The 17,823-nt window shown below is 37.8% G+C and overlaps 1 protein-coding gene across 2 annotated transcripts in view; it reads right to left on the bottom strand.

The window, feature by feature from the left end:
* Nucleotides 1–17,823, bottom strand: part of Gramd1c (GRAM domain containing 1C) — a 62,878-nt gene that overhangs the window by 32,548 nt on the left and 12,507 nt on the right. For both annotated transcript variants that reach the window (XM_042676989.1, XM_042676990.1), the window contains 4 exons: nt 17,196–17,280; nt 10,037–10,140; nt 9,368–9,463; nt 6,464–6,544 (listed from right to left, as the gene is read on the bottom strand). In XM_042676989.1, coding sequence (XP_042532923.1) covers nt 6,464–6,544; nt 9,368–9,463; nt 10,037–10,140; nt 17,196–17,280 — 366 coding nt within the window. The remainder of the gene's footprint in view (nt 1–6,463; nt 6,545–9,367; nt 9,464–10,036; nt 10,141–17,195; nt 17,281–17,823) is intronic.

The raw sequence follows: 17,823 nt of genomic DNA, 5'->3' as shown, positions 1-17,823 counted from the left end.
CACTCACATTCAAAAGTAACAACCGAGCCTGAGATCTGAGGGTCACCGTTCAAAGCCAGTTGAGGCAGAAAATTGTCCATGAGACACTCATCTCCAATAAACTACTCAGAAAAATACAGAAGAGGTACTGTGGCTCAAATGGTAGCATGCTAGCCTTGAGCAAAAGAAGGTCAGGGACAGCACTTAGGCCCTGTGTTCAGGCCCCAGGACTGGCACATACACACACAGTACTAAGGTTTAACTCAGGGAATGGTTGCTATCTTTTTGTTGATAGCACTGTTGATCTCTTTCATTTAATACTACCACTTTACTTCCACCTTTTTGCTAGCTAACTAGAGGTAAGAGTTTCACAGACTTTCTAACCATGTTAATCCTCAGATCTCAGCCTTTTACAACAACCTTTAAAAACATGGTCACAATTTCAAGACAGAATAGACTGTTGAGACTGTAGTGATGGCTCAAGCTAGGGATGAAGATAAAGTAGACATCACTAGCAAAGAAGAGGTGACCATCAAGCAAATGTCACATTTCTTGCCTAGATGTCTGGGTTGAGGTGGGTATGGTTCATTGACGCAGGAGAATAGGTGGAGGAATTCTGCAATTCAAAAAAGTGAAAAAGAAGGAAGGAATATAGGAACACAACTATTTCTACCCTGCCAAGCTATTATGTAGTAAATGGTTCTTTCTTTGTCGTTGTTGTTTTGGAGGTGGTTTTATTTATGGTATGATTGAATGTTGCATTACTTCTAGAACACTTCTAGAATACCAAGTAACCAAAAATACTAATCATTGCCCAGTCCCATAAGAAGGAACAAAGCTTAATCAGACCAAGCTTCTCATATAGATGAGAAGACTAGGTGAAAAGGCCTCAGGAGGTGACTTGGATGTTACAAACTGAATGCTATCTGGAGAAAAGCCAGTGCTGCTGTCAGTGGCCTAGATTTAGGCTCAGAGACTGACCTAAGCAAGACACACATACAAACTACATAGACCCACAAACCTAGAAAAATTCTAACATACAGTAGCAGCTTATATCTCTCAGAAAACCTCCATTTTATCCCCCAGAAATTTATTGGTCAGAAAACTGTGCGATAAGCATAGGATCTGAGCAAAGACAGTTTTCAGGACCAGCTAGCTGGAGCCTGATTCACCTCGGTCCCATCTCTATACATTCTTTACTGATCAAGGTCTGCCTCTGTTACCCTCCTTTTCTGTCCTAAGCGTTCCACTCCCTCTTCAGATCAACATGTTCTCTTTTGGTGTACAGGAATATAATCAATCACATTGTAAACATTTTTTTCCTTAACACACTTGACAAGCAGGGCTCTTTATGTCATCCATCTGTTCAATGATTCTCAAAACAGATGCTGAAACGACATATTATAATTTGGAGACCATGGACCTTATATATTTAGAAAGGATCCCGTGGTCACCTCACTGCTGGATCTAACAAGACATGCTCCTCCGTCTGTCCTGTGGGAATAAACCTGTGTCTTGATGCCTTCACATTGTGAATGAATATAGAATGCTACGCTTTTAGTCCCTAGACTTAAATATGCATCCTCTGAATGAACTCACTTCCCTGAACCCACATCACGGGCTAGAAACCACTATTACCTAATTGAGAGAAACATAGTATAAAAGTACACTTTTATTCGGTGCACATTCTGCCTACATCCATAATAGTAATCTTACACACACTGACAGTTATGTAAGTATAGGAATGGAAACACTGAACTTTGGGAGGGTTTTGTTTTGGTTTTGATTTTGTTTTTTTGCCAGTCCTGGGGCTTGAACTCTAGGCCTGGACGCTGTCCCTGAGCCTGTTTGTACTCAAGGCTAGCACTCTACCACTTGAGCCACAGCACCACTTCAAAACTTTTCTGAGTAGTTTATTACAGATAAGAGTTTCTTGGGACTTTTCTGTCCAGGCTGGTTTAGAACCAGATCCTTAGATCACAACCTCCTGAGTAGCTGGAATTATGGCATGAGCCACTGGTGCCCTGCTTGAATTGAGCTTTAACAACAGCAAAAACATCCATAATTTTTAACCCTCAATATCCCTAATAATCTTAGTAATATTTTTCTTAGTAATTCAAGTATATAGAAAATACCATTTGTTTTATATACTGTCTCAAGAGAGTAATTCAATTCTCAGTACAGATAGATGGTTAAAGAAATTAGAGTTGGCTGGGAATGTGGCCTATTAAGCCCTAGGTTTAATTCCTCAGTACAACATAAACAGAAAAAGCCAGAAGTGGCACTGTGGCTCAAGTGGTAGAGTTCTAGCCTTGAGCAAAAGAAGCTTGAAGACAGTGCTCAAGCCCTGAGTTCATGCCCAAGGACTGGCAAAAAAAAAAAAAAAAGAGAGATTGAGAGTTAAATATCTATTGAATTTAGGGTAAACCCTGAATGGTTCTGAAAAAAACTCTATATTTTCTCCCATCCTTTGTTTCTCTGGCAAAGAAAATTTGAACTCTTTTTAATTAAGTGCACTAATTATTTAAAAGTCTAAATCATTGTAATTCTGTTAAGTATTCAAAAGTGACTTACATGTATAATGCCAGCTACTAGGGAAACACTAGGTTGGGAGGCTCATGGTTTGAGGCCACCCTAGGCATAAAGATGAGACTTTATCTGAAAACTAACTAAAGCAAAAAGGGCTAGAGTGTGACTCAATTGGTGGAGTGCCTGCCTAGCAAGCACAAGGCCTTGAGTTCAAACCCCAGTACTGGGGAAGAGAAATGATTTATTGAGCATCTGCAGTATGTAATACATCATTCATTATCCCTGCTGGCATAGTTGGGTGAGTAAAGGAACATAGTTAATTTTTACTATGATGAAGGCATAGACCCAGACCTTCCTCGACTATATTGAGGAAACAGTGAGGACAAACAAGCTATATGGTAAACATTGAGCTTAAAGAAATGTAATTGTAATCAATGTTATAAAGGAGAAATGCAAATAAAGGACTGAGCCTAACTTCAGATTCATTAAGGAGTTTCAGTTAGAACAAGAGGTGGGAATGATTATTACAAGTTCCAGGCAGAAATAACATGTTTGAAGACCTAATGGTGCGCGGCGCTCACGCGTATACACACACACACACACACACACACACACACACACACACACACACACACAAGTACACACACAAAAGTATAGCCTTTAAGAAGAAAAGATATTGAAACATCTGATACATGTCTGAAGTGAGCCAAGATTTTGTGATTCCCTATATATAATTTTGTATTTTAATTTCAAAGACAATAGATATTAAATAGAAAGCTAAAGTAAGTCACCCTGGCACCATAAAAAAGTTAAAATAAAGAATAACAAAAACAGATCTCAGACATTTTTTTTTTAAATATGACTTTGGCTGTAGTATTGTTCAAGGTTGGACAAACTGTTTCTGCAAAGGACCATATAGTAAATATAGGCTTTGTGAGCCATATGGTTTTCTGTTGCAGATACTCAACTCGGCTGCTATAGTGTGAAAACAAACAAATGAGCATGGCTGTGTTCCAATAAAACTTTATTTTGGGGTGCCAAAATTAGAATTTCATATAATTGACAAATGTCATGAAATGTTATTCTTTTTGATGAGTAGGGGGATTTTTTTTTTAGCCATTTAAAAATGTAAAATCATTCTCATGTGCAGACCATATATACACAGGAGGCGGGACTGGCTGGCTCGGGGAGGGTTGCTGTGTTGGCTTAAACTAAGCAAAAGAGTTGAAGATACGTTAGGAAAGGACCATGGCCTTATCTCCAGCCAGTACATTATAAGACTTGGAAAGCATGGATTATATCAAAGACTGGTGCTGCCCTGTCCTTTAGGCCCACAAATTCCTGATAACTCAATATGCTGGCTCTAAGTGTTCAGCCGTGCTAGGCGCAAAGACTGTCAACTAAGCTGAAGAGCTATAAATGACTTCCCAAGTGATCATACTGACAGCTAAACACATGTCTAGATATTGAAGACAAGACTTATGTTACACCAAGTCACATACTGAAAATACACCATCCTTTCGGAAGTAGTACATCAAAAGAGTTTTACAAATGAAAAAAAAAAAAAAAGGTTCGTTTAAAAACATTAGTTTCCAAAGGCCTTACCATGACTCCAGCTTGCTCCCTGTGGATTTTAATGGAGAAATAAATAAAATGTTCGCACACACAGTGATTCTTGTATCAGCCATTTGTAATAGTTAATCAAATAATCCTTCTTCTAAATTCATGCATTGTTTTTAAGGCCACCTCATGCAAGAAGTAAACAGACGTTAAACATATGTATTTTTACTTGCAGATTCCCTAATTGCAAGTAAACATGGACTTAGCCTATTCTGAACTGAAAGTCTCTAAAATATTTTGTAGATATTTAAGATAAATAGTATATTGTTCAAATTACATGGTTTGCTTGACCTTGTGTAATTACAAAATTCTACCAAATCAAGCAATCTAAGCAATGGTGGCTTTATTACTCTAAAACAACTAGGAAGAAAATGGGGTTTATATAATTATAGGTGGTATCACCACTACAATAAGCACCAAGCATCATACCTGCCATCTCTAATGTCATAACCAGGGGCTGCCATCATTGTTAGACATTTCAGTTTGTTCCATAAAATACAACAGTTCTTTGAAGATCACTAGAAAAATTCAACAAAGGTACTTTTCCACCCTTCTACAGTGGGTGTTCTTTTATTTTTATAAATTTTAATTAAGAATTATTAAACAGAAGGGTTACAGTTATATAAGTCAGGCAGGGTACATTTCCTTTTGGACAATGTCAGCCCTTCCCTCAATCTCTCCCAGTTTTTCCCAGCTGTATATTCGTTTCCAACATGTGTCTAGTGAGTACCATTGCTGCATTTGTTTACCCGCTGTCCCTCCAATTCTGTGCCTTCCCTTACAGTGAATTTTCTACTCTCTCTTTCTACTCAATTCTCCTCTCTCTCCTCACTTCTCTTTCTCTCATCCTCTCTCACTCTTCGCTCTTTTCTCTCTTTCCTCCCCCATCCCTCCTTCTCTTTCCCCTCTCCCTCCCCCCTCATTTCTCTCTGGATAAAACCAGAAACTTGTACAAGCCAAGTAAGTGCTCTACCACTGAATATTTACTTCCTTCCCCAGACAAATTCTACGATCTTTAAGATTCCAAGTAGGATAGATTAGCATTTAACACATGTGTATGATTAAACCTTGTTTTTGTCTTATTACGGAAAAGGGTTCTCACTCGGCTTATTAAAACAAGTATAATGTTCACTTGGAACAGAATTTCACTTACAATGTTAAAGGCAACCAAATGTCACAAAGATTTGAAAGGTACAAGTACTAGACATTGGTACACCACACATGTCAAGAACAGAGATGACAGCAGGATCTCTGGAACTATTCATCTTATAAGATATTCATCATATAAGGTATTCCAACTTGCTCGCATGTGGGAGTGTAAGTGTAATTTCAGGACAGTGTATAACTGACCCAGTGTATTCAGACCCAGTGTATAACTCAACAGGTTGTTACAGCCATCTTTTGTTAGGTCTTCCCCTCCCAACACTTTCTTTTTTGCTCTCCTCTCTCCTTTTCTTCCTGTGCTGGAGATTGAATCTAGGCCCTTGCACAAGGAAGACAAGCCCTCTGTCACCAAGCAACACCTTTAGGTCATGAGCCATTTTAATCCATAGGAATAAGTAAATATTCTATGCTTTCCATCCTTCCTTCCTTCTTCCCAACCATCTTTTCTTTCTTCCTTTTTTCCTTCTTTAAAACAAACCACCACCATAACTGCTAATTTTAGGACATTTTCATCAATCCTCAAACAACTGAATCTATTAGCAGTTATTCACCATGATGCTATCCCTCTGGCGATAACAACTTCTGATTTCTATGAATTTACCTAACCTGGACATTTCTCTTTATTTTTCTTTTATTGTAAAGATGCTGTACAGAGAGGTTATGGTTACATGAGTAAGGCAATGAGTACAGTTTTGTTTTCATTTAACTCATTAAAGTATTTTCTAATTTCCCTGTGGTTTCTTCACTGTGAATTGTTGTCATCATTTCTTTTGTGTCTTCTTTTTCTTCCTTACTGCCTTCTCTGTGTCAAATATCTTTTTTCTAGTGTACCATTTTAATCCCTTTAATGTCTCCTCTACTATATTTTAAGTTATTTTCTTGGTGATTACATTAAGGATTACTATTAACACATTAACTTCTAACTATACAAACTAGAGGTATAGATAAGTGGTAGAACACTTTGCTCAGCATGCCAGTAGCCCTAGGTTCAAATCCCAAGTACCAAAAAACAAAACAAAAAAAAAAAACAACTTAAACAACTTCTAACTATGAATCATCTTTTGCTTGAAGTTTCTGCTTGAAATTCAAATAGTCTTGTTAAAATTTTATTCAGAAAAATAAAAAGGAACTCTTCACAACTTCTACTTAGGAAAAATGAGGAAGGTCTTACCTTAGATAGTAAAACATTCTGCCACAACCTAAATATACTGAGGTAACTTCTATCCCTGGCACCAAAAGATGTAAAGAAAAACTGCAAAGAAAAATGACAGGAAAAGTTTAGTGTCAAGTGAATAGAAAGTATCTATCATGGAGGCCTGCAGGGACTTGCTCTGGCCTAAACCAACTAGGGGTTCCCACTCTCTGTCTATATTAGATGCTATTTTTACAGGAAAAGAGGTAAATTGTTATTTGAACAAGGTGTCTTTGTAAATCCTATCTCATAACAATTAGTACCTTACAGCAAAGTACAACTCTGTCAGTATTTATTGAAGAAAGGGATTAGAAAGAGTCAGCTATTTATGTTCATCACAGGATGGCCAGCTAAATCTAAATTTTATGAACAAGACAGAAATTTTCTTTTATGTCAAAGTTTGCAATGGTATGTAAAATTCTTGCCATTTGAGTCAGGCATATACAAAGAACAAAAAAGAGTGGCCTTTTCAAGGAGGATGTGTTTTGATTATCTTAAATTATATTATCTTTTCAAAATCTTTACAAAAAAAAAAAACTTCAAAGCTGGGCACCGGTGGCTTATGCTTGTAATCCTAGCTACTCAGGAGGCTAAGATCTGAGGATCGCAGTTCAAAGCCAGCTCAGGCAGGAAAGTCTGTGAGACTCTGATTTCCAATTAAGCACCAGAAAACTGGAAGTGGTGCTGTGGCTCAGGTGGTAGAGTGTTCACCTTGAGCTGAAGAGCTAAGGGACAGCACTAAGGCCCAGAATTCAAGCCCCATGACCAACAAAAGAAAAAAAAAACTTTCAGAAATACCAAATCATTGCTAACTACACACACACACACACACACACACACACACACACACACAGATACTGACTCTAAAATTTTCTTAAATGTCATGAGAAAGAAAAGTAGCATGTTGTGGCTAGGTGCCCACAGCTCACACCTAAAATCCTAGCTACTCAGAAGGCTGAGATCTGAGGCTCAGGGTCTGAAGCCACCCTAGGAAGATCCATGAGATGTTTATTCTCCAATTAACCAGCAAAAAGCCACAAGTAGAGCTATACTTCAAGTGGTAGAGTAACAGTCCTATGCAAAAAAGCCAAGGAAGGCCAGGCGCTGTTGGCTCATGCCTGTAATCCTAGCTACTCAGGAGGTTGAGATCTGAGGATCTTGGTTCAAAGCCAGCCCGGGCAGGAAAGACCATGAGACTCCTATCTCCAATAAACCACCAGAAAACAGGAAGTGGCACTGTAGCTCAAGTGGTAAAGCACTCGCCTTGAGCTGAAGAGCTGAGGGGCAGCACTCAGGCCCAGAGTTCAAGCTCCACAACCGACAAAAAAAAAAAAAAAAAGCCAAGGAAGAGTTCCTAAGTTCAAGCTGCAGTACTGCCGCACTGGAAGATTTGAGCATTAAAATAAACATTAATAGTAATAGGCTTTAATTCATTGAACAAAAATAAGGCATAATGTCACAGTACTATAAATAATTAAATGTAAAGTTTCATGAAAATGATATGTTTACATGGTTTCAAAACATGTTGCAACATAGTGTTCATTATTACAAAGGAAAATCGTCTTTATAGCTAGGTGTGGTGAATATCGCCTTAATCAACCAATGGAAATATGATTATCAATAGTACAAATTGAAATTATATGATACCTAACAAAATTAATAGAAAATTATGGAGAATGATTTCCACATATTTCCTCTAAAACTATATACCTGCTATTTAACTATAAGAAAACACTGGACAAATACAAGTAGCGGATATCCCAACCTTCAAAATACTATGTATAGTCTTTAAAAGTGTCAAGCTGGGAAGGTGGCTCAGTGGTAGAGTGCTTGCCTTACATGCATGAGACCCTGGGTTCGATTCCTCAGCACCACATAAACAGAAAAAGCCGGCAGTGGCGCTGTAGCTCAAGGTAGAGCTCTGCCCTTGAGCTGAAGAGCTGAGGGACAGTGCCCAGACCCAGAGTTCAGGCCTACAACCAACCAAAAAAAAAAAAAAAAAGAAGTTGTGCAAATATATTTCAATTCAACATGTTAATTTATGAGTATAATCTGTAGTGGCAAGGAGGAGGATGAGGCAGGAGGATCATGAATTCAAGACCAGCCTGGACTATGCCTTTAGAGAGATGGGGTAGGACAATGGAAGAGGTGGCACTTGCATACTTTAGACACTTGCATACTCATGTTCATTGTTGCACAATTCATCATAGCTAGGTTATAAGGACAGCCCAGATGCCCTATAGTGGATAAGTGGATCAAGAAAAAAAAATATATATATATATATATTGCCTAAAGTATGGTATACAAAAGGGAGAATTCTAGTGGTGCAACTCCTTTGAACAACTAAATTACAGGTTTAAGCTGAAACATGTATTGGAGGGGTGCAGGGGAGACAGATGATTAGCGAGAGGAAGGGTGTGCAAATACAGTCAGAATACTCAGTGTACATATGTGAACATGGAACCAGGTAACTTGAGAAGATGGGTATTATTGGGAGAGATGGGCAAGAACGGTGAAGGAGATAATATTGATCTAGGTGAATTATACCTATAAACTGGCAGGTTGAATTGAGGCAGCTTTGGAAAACTAAAAGGTAATAGAGTAAGCTAATGCTTACTCTACCTATCTCTTACAGTAAAGAAAGGGAAAATGTAGGTAAATGGTTTTTAAAAAAAACTATTAAAGTACAAAAAGGAGTCAGCAATCACTTAAATTTAGTCACCCAAAACTAAACATACAGAAATCTTGTAATCAAATGCGATGTGTCTCCAAAAACACTCCTAATTCAAAGAACAGCTGCCTATAATCCTGGTCCTGACTATCAGCAGGGGACAAAGTTTCTTCACATTATGTGAGATGGCAAAGGTTAGCCAAGTTTCTCACCTTTTCACCCTCTGCAATGATCTGGATAGCATTTGGGATGAGTCGAGCAGTCTTCTCCTTGGTCATAAAGGTTATATTCTTTAAAGCAATAGAAATCTAAACATACAAAAGAGTGAATATTATAAATGATACTTCCAGAAGTGTAAGCACTACAAAACACCAAGTATTACATGAATCTAAAGAACATTCAGTTGAAAAATCTGCAGGGTTTAATAAACACATGCTGTGCTCTCTGAAGAACCAAGGGCAGCAGTCAGAACTTCTTCCCTTTGGAATTCTTCCCCATCAACTCCTGTATCCAACATTAGGGCACGGTGTGAAGAGACATGCTCAGTGTTCTAGTTCTAAATGAACACATACACACACTAGCAAATCCAATCTTTCAAATAAGGTATGGTTTTGGCAGAAAACAAATATACATTCAATCTTTTTTCAGCCTGAACACTTTCTCTTACTGTATTAAAGAAGTACAAATGGAGCTCTAACATTTCTAACATTTGTTAGAAAAATTTTATTACATAATTCTACCAACAACATGATGTAAATACATTTACATAAGAGTACGGACGCACATATATATGCGTATGAATTTACTTTGGAATCGTCTATGCATATTTCTACCTAGGCAATCACTTGTAACAACAAGACAAATGCAAAAATATATCTTACTGTAGTTTCCCATGTAAAGATGTTGCTATAGAAACACAACCAGTTTTCTGAAAGGTACAGTCGTCCCTGAAGCAAAATGTCCCTCTGAAGAGCACACGAATAATCTACATACACAAAGAAAGAGCAGTTCATTCAAAATCACAGCAGCTAAATAAACTTAATGCTCCTTCAAAATGTGGAAAGTCACCATTGCTTGTTCACTATTCATTTGTTCATTCATTCCTTCATACTTTGGATACCATATGTAGTAGTTAATTTTCTTGTGAACTAGGATTCCCAGGAATTTCTGCATGCTATGGGACAGTGTACAGGGAGACAGGCAAATAATAGTAATAATAATAATAATAAATACAAAGATAAGTATAGTAACAGCCAAAAATAGAGAAAGCTATAGAAGTTTGTACAGAGAGCTGTGTAGTGGGCAAGGGGAGGGTGCAGAGAGTAAATTATCAAAAATGATTGCCCTGAAAAAAAAAGTGTTCCTTAAAGTCTAAAGATCGATAAAAATCAAGATCATCAGGGAACAGTACCTGCAAAGGCCCTATGGTAGAAAGAAACATAAAACCCTTAAGCAATTAAATGATAATTGATGAACCTTTGGGTTAGAGAAGCTACAGAAACCAGAGCCTATAAAGTTTCACAGGCCATGGTAGAATAGAGTCTACGAGAACACAAAGATGAACTTTCAATAGAAGGGATATGATTACATGTGTATTATTGAATGCCAGTTTACTCACACTTAAGATAGACTTTCCTTAAGTCAGTGGGAAGTTCATGGGAAAGTTGATGGTGGCTCAGAACAGAAGTAGACAATATTAGAAGACAAAGGTAATGAGATTAAGAGATATTTATGAGATGGTGCTGATTGGGCATTGGTGATTGATGAGATGTTGGACAAAGATCAGACAGTGCCCAAAGATGCCTAGGAAAATTGTGTACATTTAACTCAGTCTCAAAACGGATCCTCCCCATCTCAGCACCAAAAATCTAACAAAATCCAGTCTTCGGTTTAAAAAGAAAAAACAGTCTTCAGTATACATCCCTGCCTACCAACAAGTTGATACTATATTGCCTCTAAGATGAAGATCTGGCTTTGTGGCTAATGGAAACTCTACTACGAAATTAATGATAGAATACAAAGAGCTGCTTTAGGTAATTTAAGTTGCCAAATTTAAAAGTTCTATAAAGTGGGGCTGAGAAGATGGCTCAGTGGTAGAGCGCTTGCCTTGCATGCATGAGGCCCTGGGTTCATTCCTCAGCACCACATAAGCAGAAAAAGCTGGAAGTGGTGCTGTGGCTAAAGTGGTAGAGCGCTAGCCGTGAGCTGAAGAGCTGAGGGACAGTGCCCAGGCCCAGAGTTCAGGCACTATGACTGGCAAAAAAAAAGAAAAAAAATTCTATAAAGTAATTTGCAATTTTAGAAAAAAACTAACACCTCAAAATATTAGAATTTAGTTCACAAAATTTCTAAATACTAAAAATTGAGCAAAGTCATCTTTCACAATGCTTCCTTCAGTAAAAACAAAACTGAGATGGAATGGAACAAAAAAAAATCCTAGTAAATCATTAAGCAGATTAAGTTACTCATTTATGAATATGAATCTCCAAACAGACAGTAGATTAAAGGCTACCTGTGGTGTCATGCACATTTTATCATTTTAAGCCACATTTTATCATTCCAGTGCTTCTCAGACTTCAAAACAGAAACGCATGTTATTGAAACAGAATGGAAGAGCCCTGACCCAGTTCTCATCCGGCAGGTCTGAGGTAAGGTCAACAATCTGCCTGCCTAACAGGCTCTCTGGCGGGGCCCATCTGTAGATCACACTGCATGTGCTCATAGTAACTGTGTGAAAAGCTAGAGTGCCCACCTGGAATGTTTTAACTAAAGATTATTTGATAGATATCACCAACTATTTCAGTAGTTTAAAAAAACACATTAGTAAAATATGTGTTGTAATAACTGTATGCCTCAGTACAACTAATTTTTTTAATGGCAGAGAGAATACATCCTTTGTCAGAAATGGAAACATTTTTATTAGCATCTATCAACAGCACAGGGGTTTTCATTGTGACAATTCCATAGCTGCGTACAGGGTACTTTAAACAATATCACCCCTCTATTATATTAATCTGTTCATCCTTGCCTCAGCTTTTTCAAATAATGTTTAATGCATTTCATTGTGCTATCTTCATGTACATATACTGTATTAATTTCATTCATATACATATCATATATATCCTCCTTACTCTCCCCCCATTACTCAATCCTTTCCTTACTCCTGATCAACTCTCAGATTCACATCCCATCATCATCATCATCATCATCATCATCACTTTAGGTCTAGATTACACATATGAACAAAAATATGGTATGCTTAGCCTTTTGAGGTTGGCTTATCCTGCTTAGCATGATAATTTTGGTTCAGAACATTTTCTTTAAAAAGCAGCTTCGGTCACCTTTGATGCATGCATTTATACCAACTACTATCTATTATTATCTGATCAATTTTGGCCAAACTGAACAATCCCCAAGTTCTCAAGACTTGCTTTGGTAAGTCTTGACAAGAAAGTGCTATGGGAACACTGAAGAAGACAGAACCACACAACAGTAAGCTTCTACAGCTGATAGTAAGGACACACACAAATAGATAAGATGTGCTTTTGGCTAATCAAAGAACTTAGACATAATGTCCACAAAGGAAATGACAAATAATTAAGAAAATACATTTTAAAAAAACAACCAATGTTAGCAAATACATATTCTTGGAGAGTCTAATTATGCTGACAACGCTTTTTGAACAAAAAGACTCTTGGAAGATCATTTTTAGGATTGCTTTCAGACTTAGTATTTGTTATAAAAGATTCTATCTATCCATCTATCTATCCACCCATCTTGCTTTTACCTTAGGAACAAATATTAACTGAAAAAAAAGCAAAACCTAACTTTCCTGGTACAGAAAAGGAAAAATAGGCCCTCACCTAATTTTCCTTAGAGCATCTTCTTTAGATAATCTATAAATTCTTTCTCTGCTCCTTTGTAGATGTATGTGAATCTTTTAAAAGCTGATTAGGCTTCTTGCCAGTTTTTCAACCCAGGAATGTTTCCTGGAGGAACTGGCAGCCACCTCCTTGGAAGGAGATCTCCAAGAGATAGAGCTCTATCTCCAACTTTCTGTTGAGAAGATAGGAACTAATTCCAGTGAGATCTGCTCCAATTTGTAAAACTATCTCTTCTTATGAAGAGTTCTTTTTGCCTTTGGATTAGGTCAACTAGCCATCTCCAAAGGTTTCCATAATCACTAGGTAAATTTGGAATTAATGTGACATATGATGATGCCAATCTTCTTAGTTGAGGCCTGGTTATTTGCGGGAGGTTGGGGGGGGAGGGGAGTAGTACAGGGGTATGTGCTGATCCTGGGGCTTAAACTCAGGACCTGGCCACTGTCCCTGAACTTGTTTGTTCAAAGCTAGCACTCCACTCTACCACTTGAGCTACAGTTCTACTTCCAGCTTTTTTGTTAAATTAGCTAGAGATAAGAGTCTCATAGAGTTTCTTGCCTGGGATAGCTTGAAACCTCAATCCCTAGATCTCAGCCTCCTAAGTGGCTAGGATTACAGATCTGAGCCACAGTATACCCAGCTTTGTAATCATTACTTTAGAACCTTTTGTAGAGAGTTGTATCTACTTGCTTGTGTAGCAGGAGGAGAGGTTTCTTTCTGGCTTTGTAATCTCTTAGGGATTGCCTGGTGTTTGTTTGTTTGCTTGTCTGTTGTGAGACAAGTTCTCACTAGGTAGGCTCAGGCTGGCCTCGAATTCCCAGTCTCTCTGCCTCAGATTCTGTGGGCTGGATCACACATATATGACACCATACCTAGCTCACAGTCTGGTTTAATATTTAATCAATAACCAAATTGTTTTTTTTTCTTCTCTTCTGCCTTGTAGACAGGTGTTCTGAATTAGTCATAGATTTCATATTTCATCCTACTTCCCAAAATATTATCTACCTTGTACACTCACAGAATGTGAGAACTGAAGAAGAAAAAAAAAAAAGAAAAACATTCTGAGCAATGACGTTTCTGGAAAAAAAATAATATGGTCTTTCAAGCTGAAATGCCTTAAAAGGGATAAACAAATTTAGCAGTATGTAAATTATTTTAGTTGCAAAAACAGTATATACAACTTATGGTCCAAGTTGGAAGGGATACTAGACATGTGTTTATTTCCCTTTCCTTCAAAATTCTTTTGGTATGACAGAGAAGACATGCAAGAGATTAAATTTGTAACAGTGCCGATGGGTTTGCAAAAGAATGGGTTTGTTAGCAGTCTGAAAGTTTTGATCATTTTTAGAAGATAGAAAGTGGAGACCAATGATTAAACTAGAGTGAAAAGAAATTTGCAACTCGGAAAAGATACAGAGGAAACAAACCATGTCATTCTTCCTCCAACTGCACACTTGAAATCATATAGTGTTGATGAGTGTCCCAGAGTGGAAGTCTCCTTTTGGCACATAAGGTCGGGGGTGTGCTACAGCTGAAATCTTCAGTTCGTGCTAAGACTACATGCTGAAGGCTTTGTCCTATTCTGTGCAGTACTGAGAGATGGTAAGGTGGCAGAACCTTTAAAAGGCAGGTTACTAGGGGTGTGCCTTTAAAGGGACTATTGAGACCCTGGTCCCTTTTTCCTCCCTCTCCTCTCCTCACCTCTCCTCTGCCTTCTTCATTTTCTTCTTTTTTTCTCCTCTTTCTCCTCTCTTTCTGCTCCCTCTCTCTTCCTCCCTTCTTCCCTCCTTCCCTTTCTCCCACTTTCCTCCCCCCACCATGACCACCAACTTCTCTAGTACCACATGCTCCCAGCATTTCTACACTGCCCTGTCACAAGTCCAAAAACAATCGAGTCAACTGATTGCAAGCTCTGAAACTCTGAGTCAAAATAAATCTTCCCTCCTTGTGAGCTGATCACCTGAGCTATTTTGTTACTGTGACAGAAATCTGACTAACATGGGGTGGCAATGCCAATCTGCTTCCTTCTCTTGGCACCAAGTGGAGATTGTCAATCAGCATTCCTTCCTTCCACCTCTCCACACAAACAGAGTAGCGTTCTCTTGGGTTAACAAGGGTGTATGCTTGCAGAGGCAACTCATATGGTTCAATTAAGCCAGTCCTTCATTCATAACATGGAAGGACAACCATAGAACTATATAATTCATATTTTTGGTACACATTCCTCTCCTCTCCTCTCTGCTATCCAGAGCCAATTCATTTCAAGGTTAAAAATAACTCCAAAAACAAATTAGGAAATTTTTTCCTTTTTTTTTCCATTGCATAATTTGGGACCATCTGTTCCTTCAAAGTTTAATAAAACTGCCAAGAACCAATGGCTCATGCCTGTAATCTTAGCTATCCAGAAAGCTAAGATCTGGAGGATCTTAGTTCTAGGCCAGTTTCAGCAGAAAGGTTCGCTAGACTTCATCTCCAAAACAACCAGCAAAATACAGGGTAAAAGGTATGGCTCAGGTGGTAGAGCACTAGCTGAGCAAGAATGAGGCTCTGAGTTCAAGCCCAACTATCACCAAAAATACTTATTGCAAATTAGGATTTGTCTATAGATGTAATATGTATAATTTCTTCACATATATATGTACATAACTATGTGATTAGTACATCTAAACCAACAGTTATTTTGAAAAGTTTTGACAAATGACTATATTATAAACATACACACAAAAGCTGGTTCAATGTAACATCAATATACTCACCCATTGACTATAAAAAAAACCACAAGTAGTGCTAATAAAAAGAATTCTAGACAAGATTTCAAGCAATAATCACAGTGTGCTCCTATTGAAATTCATATGAAGTTGAATTTGTGTATGTATAAACACATTACAACTATGTACAGATATTACAGAAATGATCTTGGTTGGAAGAGCCATTCACTTATTCACTGCACATCCTTTTTTATTTTTTGGTCAGTCCTGGGGCTTGAACTCTGGGCTTGGGCGCTGTCCCTCAGCTCTTCAGCTCAAGGCAAGCACTCTACCGCTTGAGTCACAGCGCCACTTCCGGTTTTCCAGTGGTGTATTGGAGATAAGAGTCTCATGGACTTTCCTGCCCAGGCTGGCTTTGAACCGCGATCCTCAGATGTCAGCCTCCTGAGTAGCTAGGATTATAGGAGTGAGACACCAGCGCCCGGCTACATCCTATTTTTTATTTGAAAATTTTATCTTGAGAAGATATTATTTGTAATAAACATTGTTTCAAACAATATTTTAATTTTGTTGATAAGGCATTTATTGACCTGATTATCTATAATTTAAGTTACATGAAATTAAACAGTTCCTAACAGTTCCCAAAGCTGAGAAATGCCTATAAATAAGTATTTTAAATGAAACTACCACCAACACTCAAATCTAGTAATATATTAAATTGTCCTGACTCTTCAAGTTTATATAAAAAAAAGCGTCTTTATAAGAAAACTAAATGTTTCCTCTTCAATCCTTCTTCAAAAAAAGTCGGTGAACAACAGCATGAATAATTATTTAGGCCTAGAACTTTCTATGAAATTGCTCAACAGTGCATTTGTTAAAGAGGAAAGTTTTCTGGGGAAAGTTAATATATATTAAATATCAAATTTAAATTTTCCCACCAAAAATTATGTAATGCAGGTACTGAAAAAAGTGTGATAAATCATTTCTTCTTAGTTCCATTTTCTTAGTACTTAATAGTTTTTTTTTGAGGGGGGGGGTCCGGTCATGGGGCCTGAACTCTGGACCTGGGCACTGTCCTTCAGCTCTTCAGCTCAAGGCTAGCGCTCTACCACTTGAGCCACAGCACCACTTCCAGCTTTTTTTCTTTTTGCTTATGTGGTGCTGAGGAATTGAACCCAGGGCCTCATGCATGCAAGGCAAGTGCTCTACCACTGAGCCACCTTCCCAGCCCAGTACTTCATAGTTTTATAAGTCAGTAATCCCAATTGCCCAAATTACAATTTACTTTTACATTCTGTCATTGTAAATGGAAAGACAATGCTGATGATCTTGAAGACTATTTTCCCTCTGACATAAGACTTAAATTTTCTATATATGCTGTCATTTACCCCCCCCTTCTATTTTGATAAAGAGATTTAAGTATTTTTTTGTAAATTGTATGTTTTTACCTGCAATCAGCTTCTCTGTATCAGGTAGATGTGTGAACTGCTTTTTATATTCTTCATTCCTGTCTTTATAGGTAGAACTTGAGATCTGCAACAGTAAAAAGATTAAATTTGTGTAATTACCATTGCCATGTCTTAGAAAAATGTATTTCAAATGGGATTTGAAATAATATGCTTCCTATGCCAGATTTTGTGTGTCCTTATATGAAAAACATAAACATCTCAAAAAACATTTTTTTTAAAAACCCACAGGAAACTACTTCCAACAAATAGCAAGTTTGGCAATCTTGTCTGCAAAAGTAATTATGTAGTTGGAAAAAAAAAACTTGCTAAAAACAATAATTTCCAAGAGCTGTAAATTGGCCAAAGACATACAATAAACGGAGAAATACTTGTTCATAAAAATGTACTGATCTGGGATAAGGATGGCAGGCACCCAGGGCCCTCTTCCTTCAGCCTGTTCCTGTAACCTTTCCTCCTCTACAGTAAGTCAGGTTCCATGAAGTGACAGGTCCAGGACGGTGGAGCAGGCCACGAGAACTCCCAGCTATGTTGACAGAGGGGCAGGGCTGATTTGGAGTAGAAACTGAAACCATATGCCCAGAATTAAAAGGGGAAACTCTGAAGCTCT

Source organism: Dipodomys spectabilis, unplaced genomic scaffold, assembly GCF_019054845.1.
Source record: "Dipodomys spectabilis isolate Male_0828 unplaced genomic scaffold, ASM1905484v1 ptg000032l, whole genome shotgun sequence".
NCBI classification, from domain to species: Eukaryota; Metazoa; Chordata; class Mammalia; order Rodentia; family Heteromyidae; genus Dipodomys; species Dipodomys spectabilis.
Note: the sequence above shows the minus strand (reverse complement) of the source record. Positions and strands in the feature narration are given on the sequence as shown.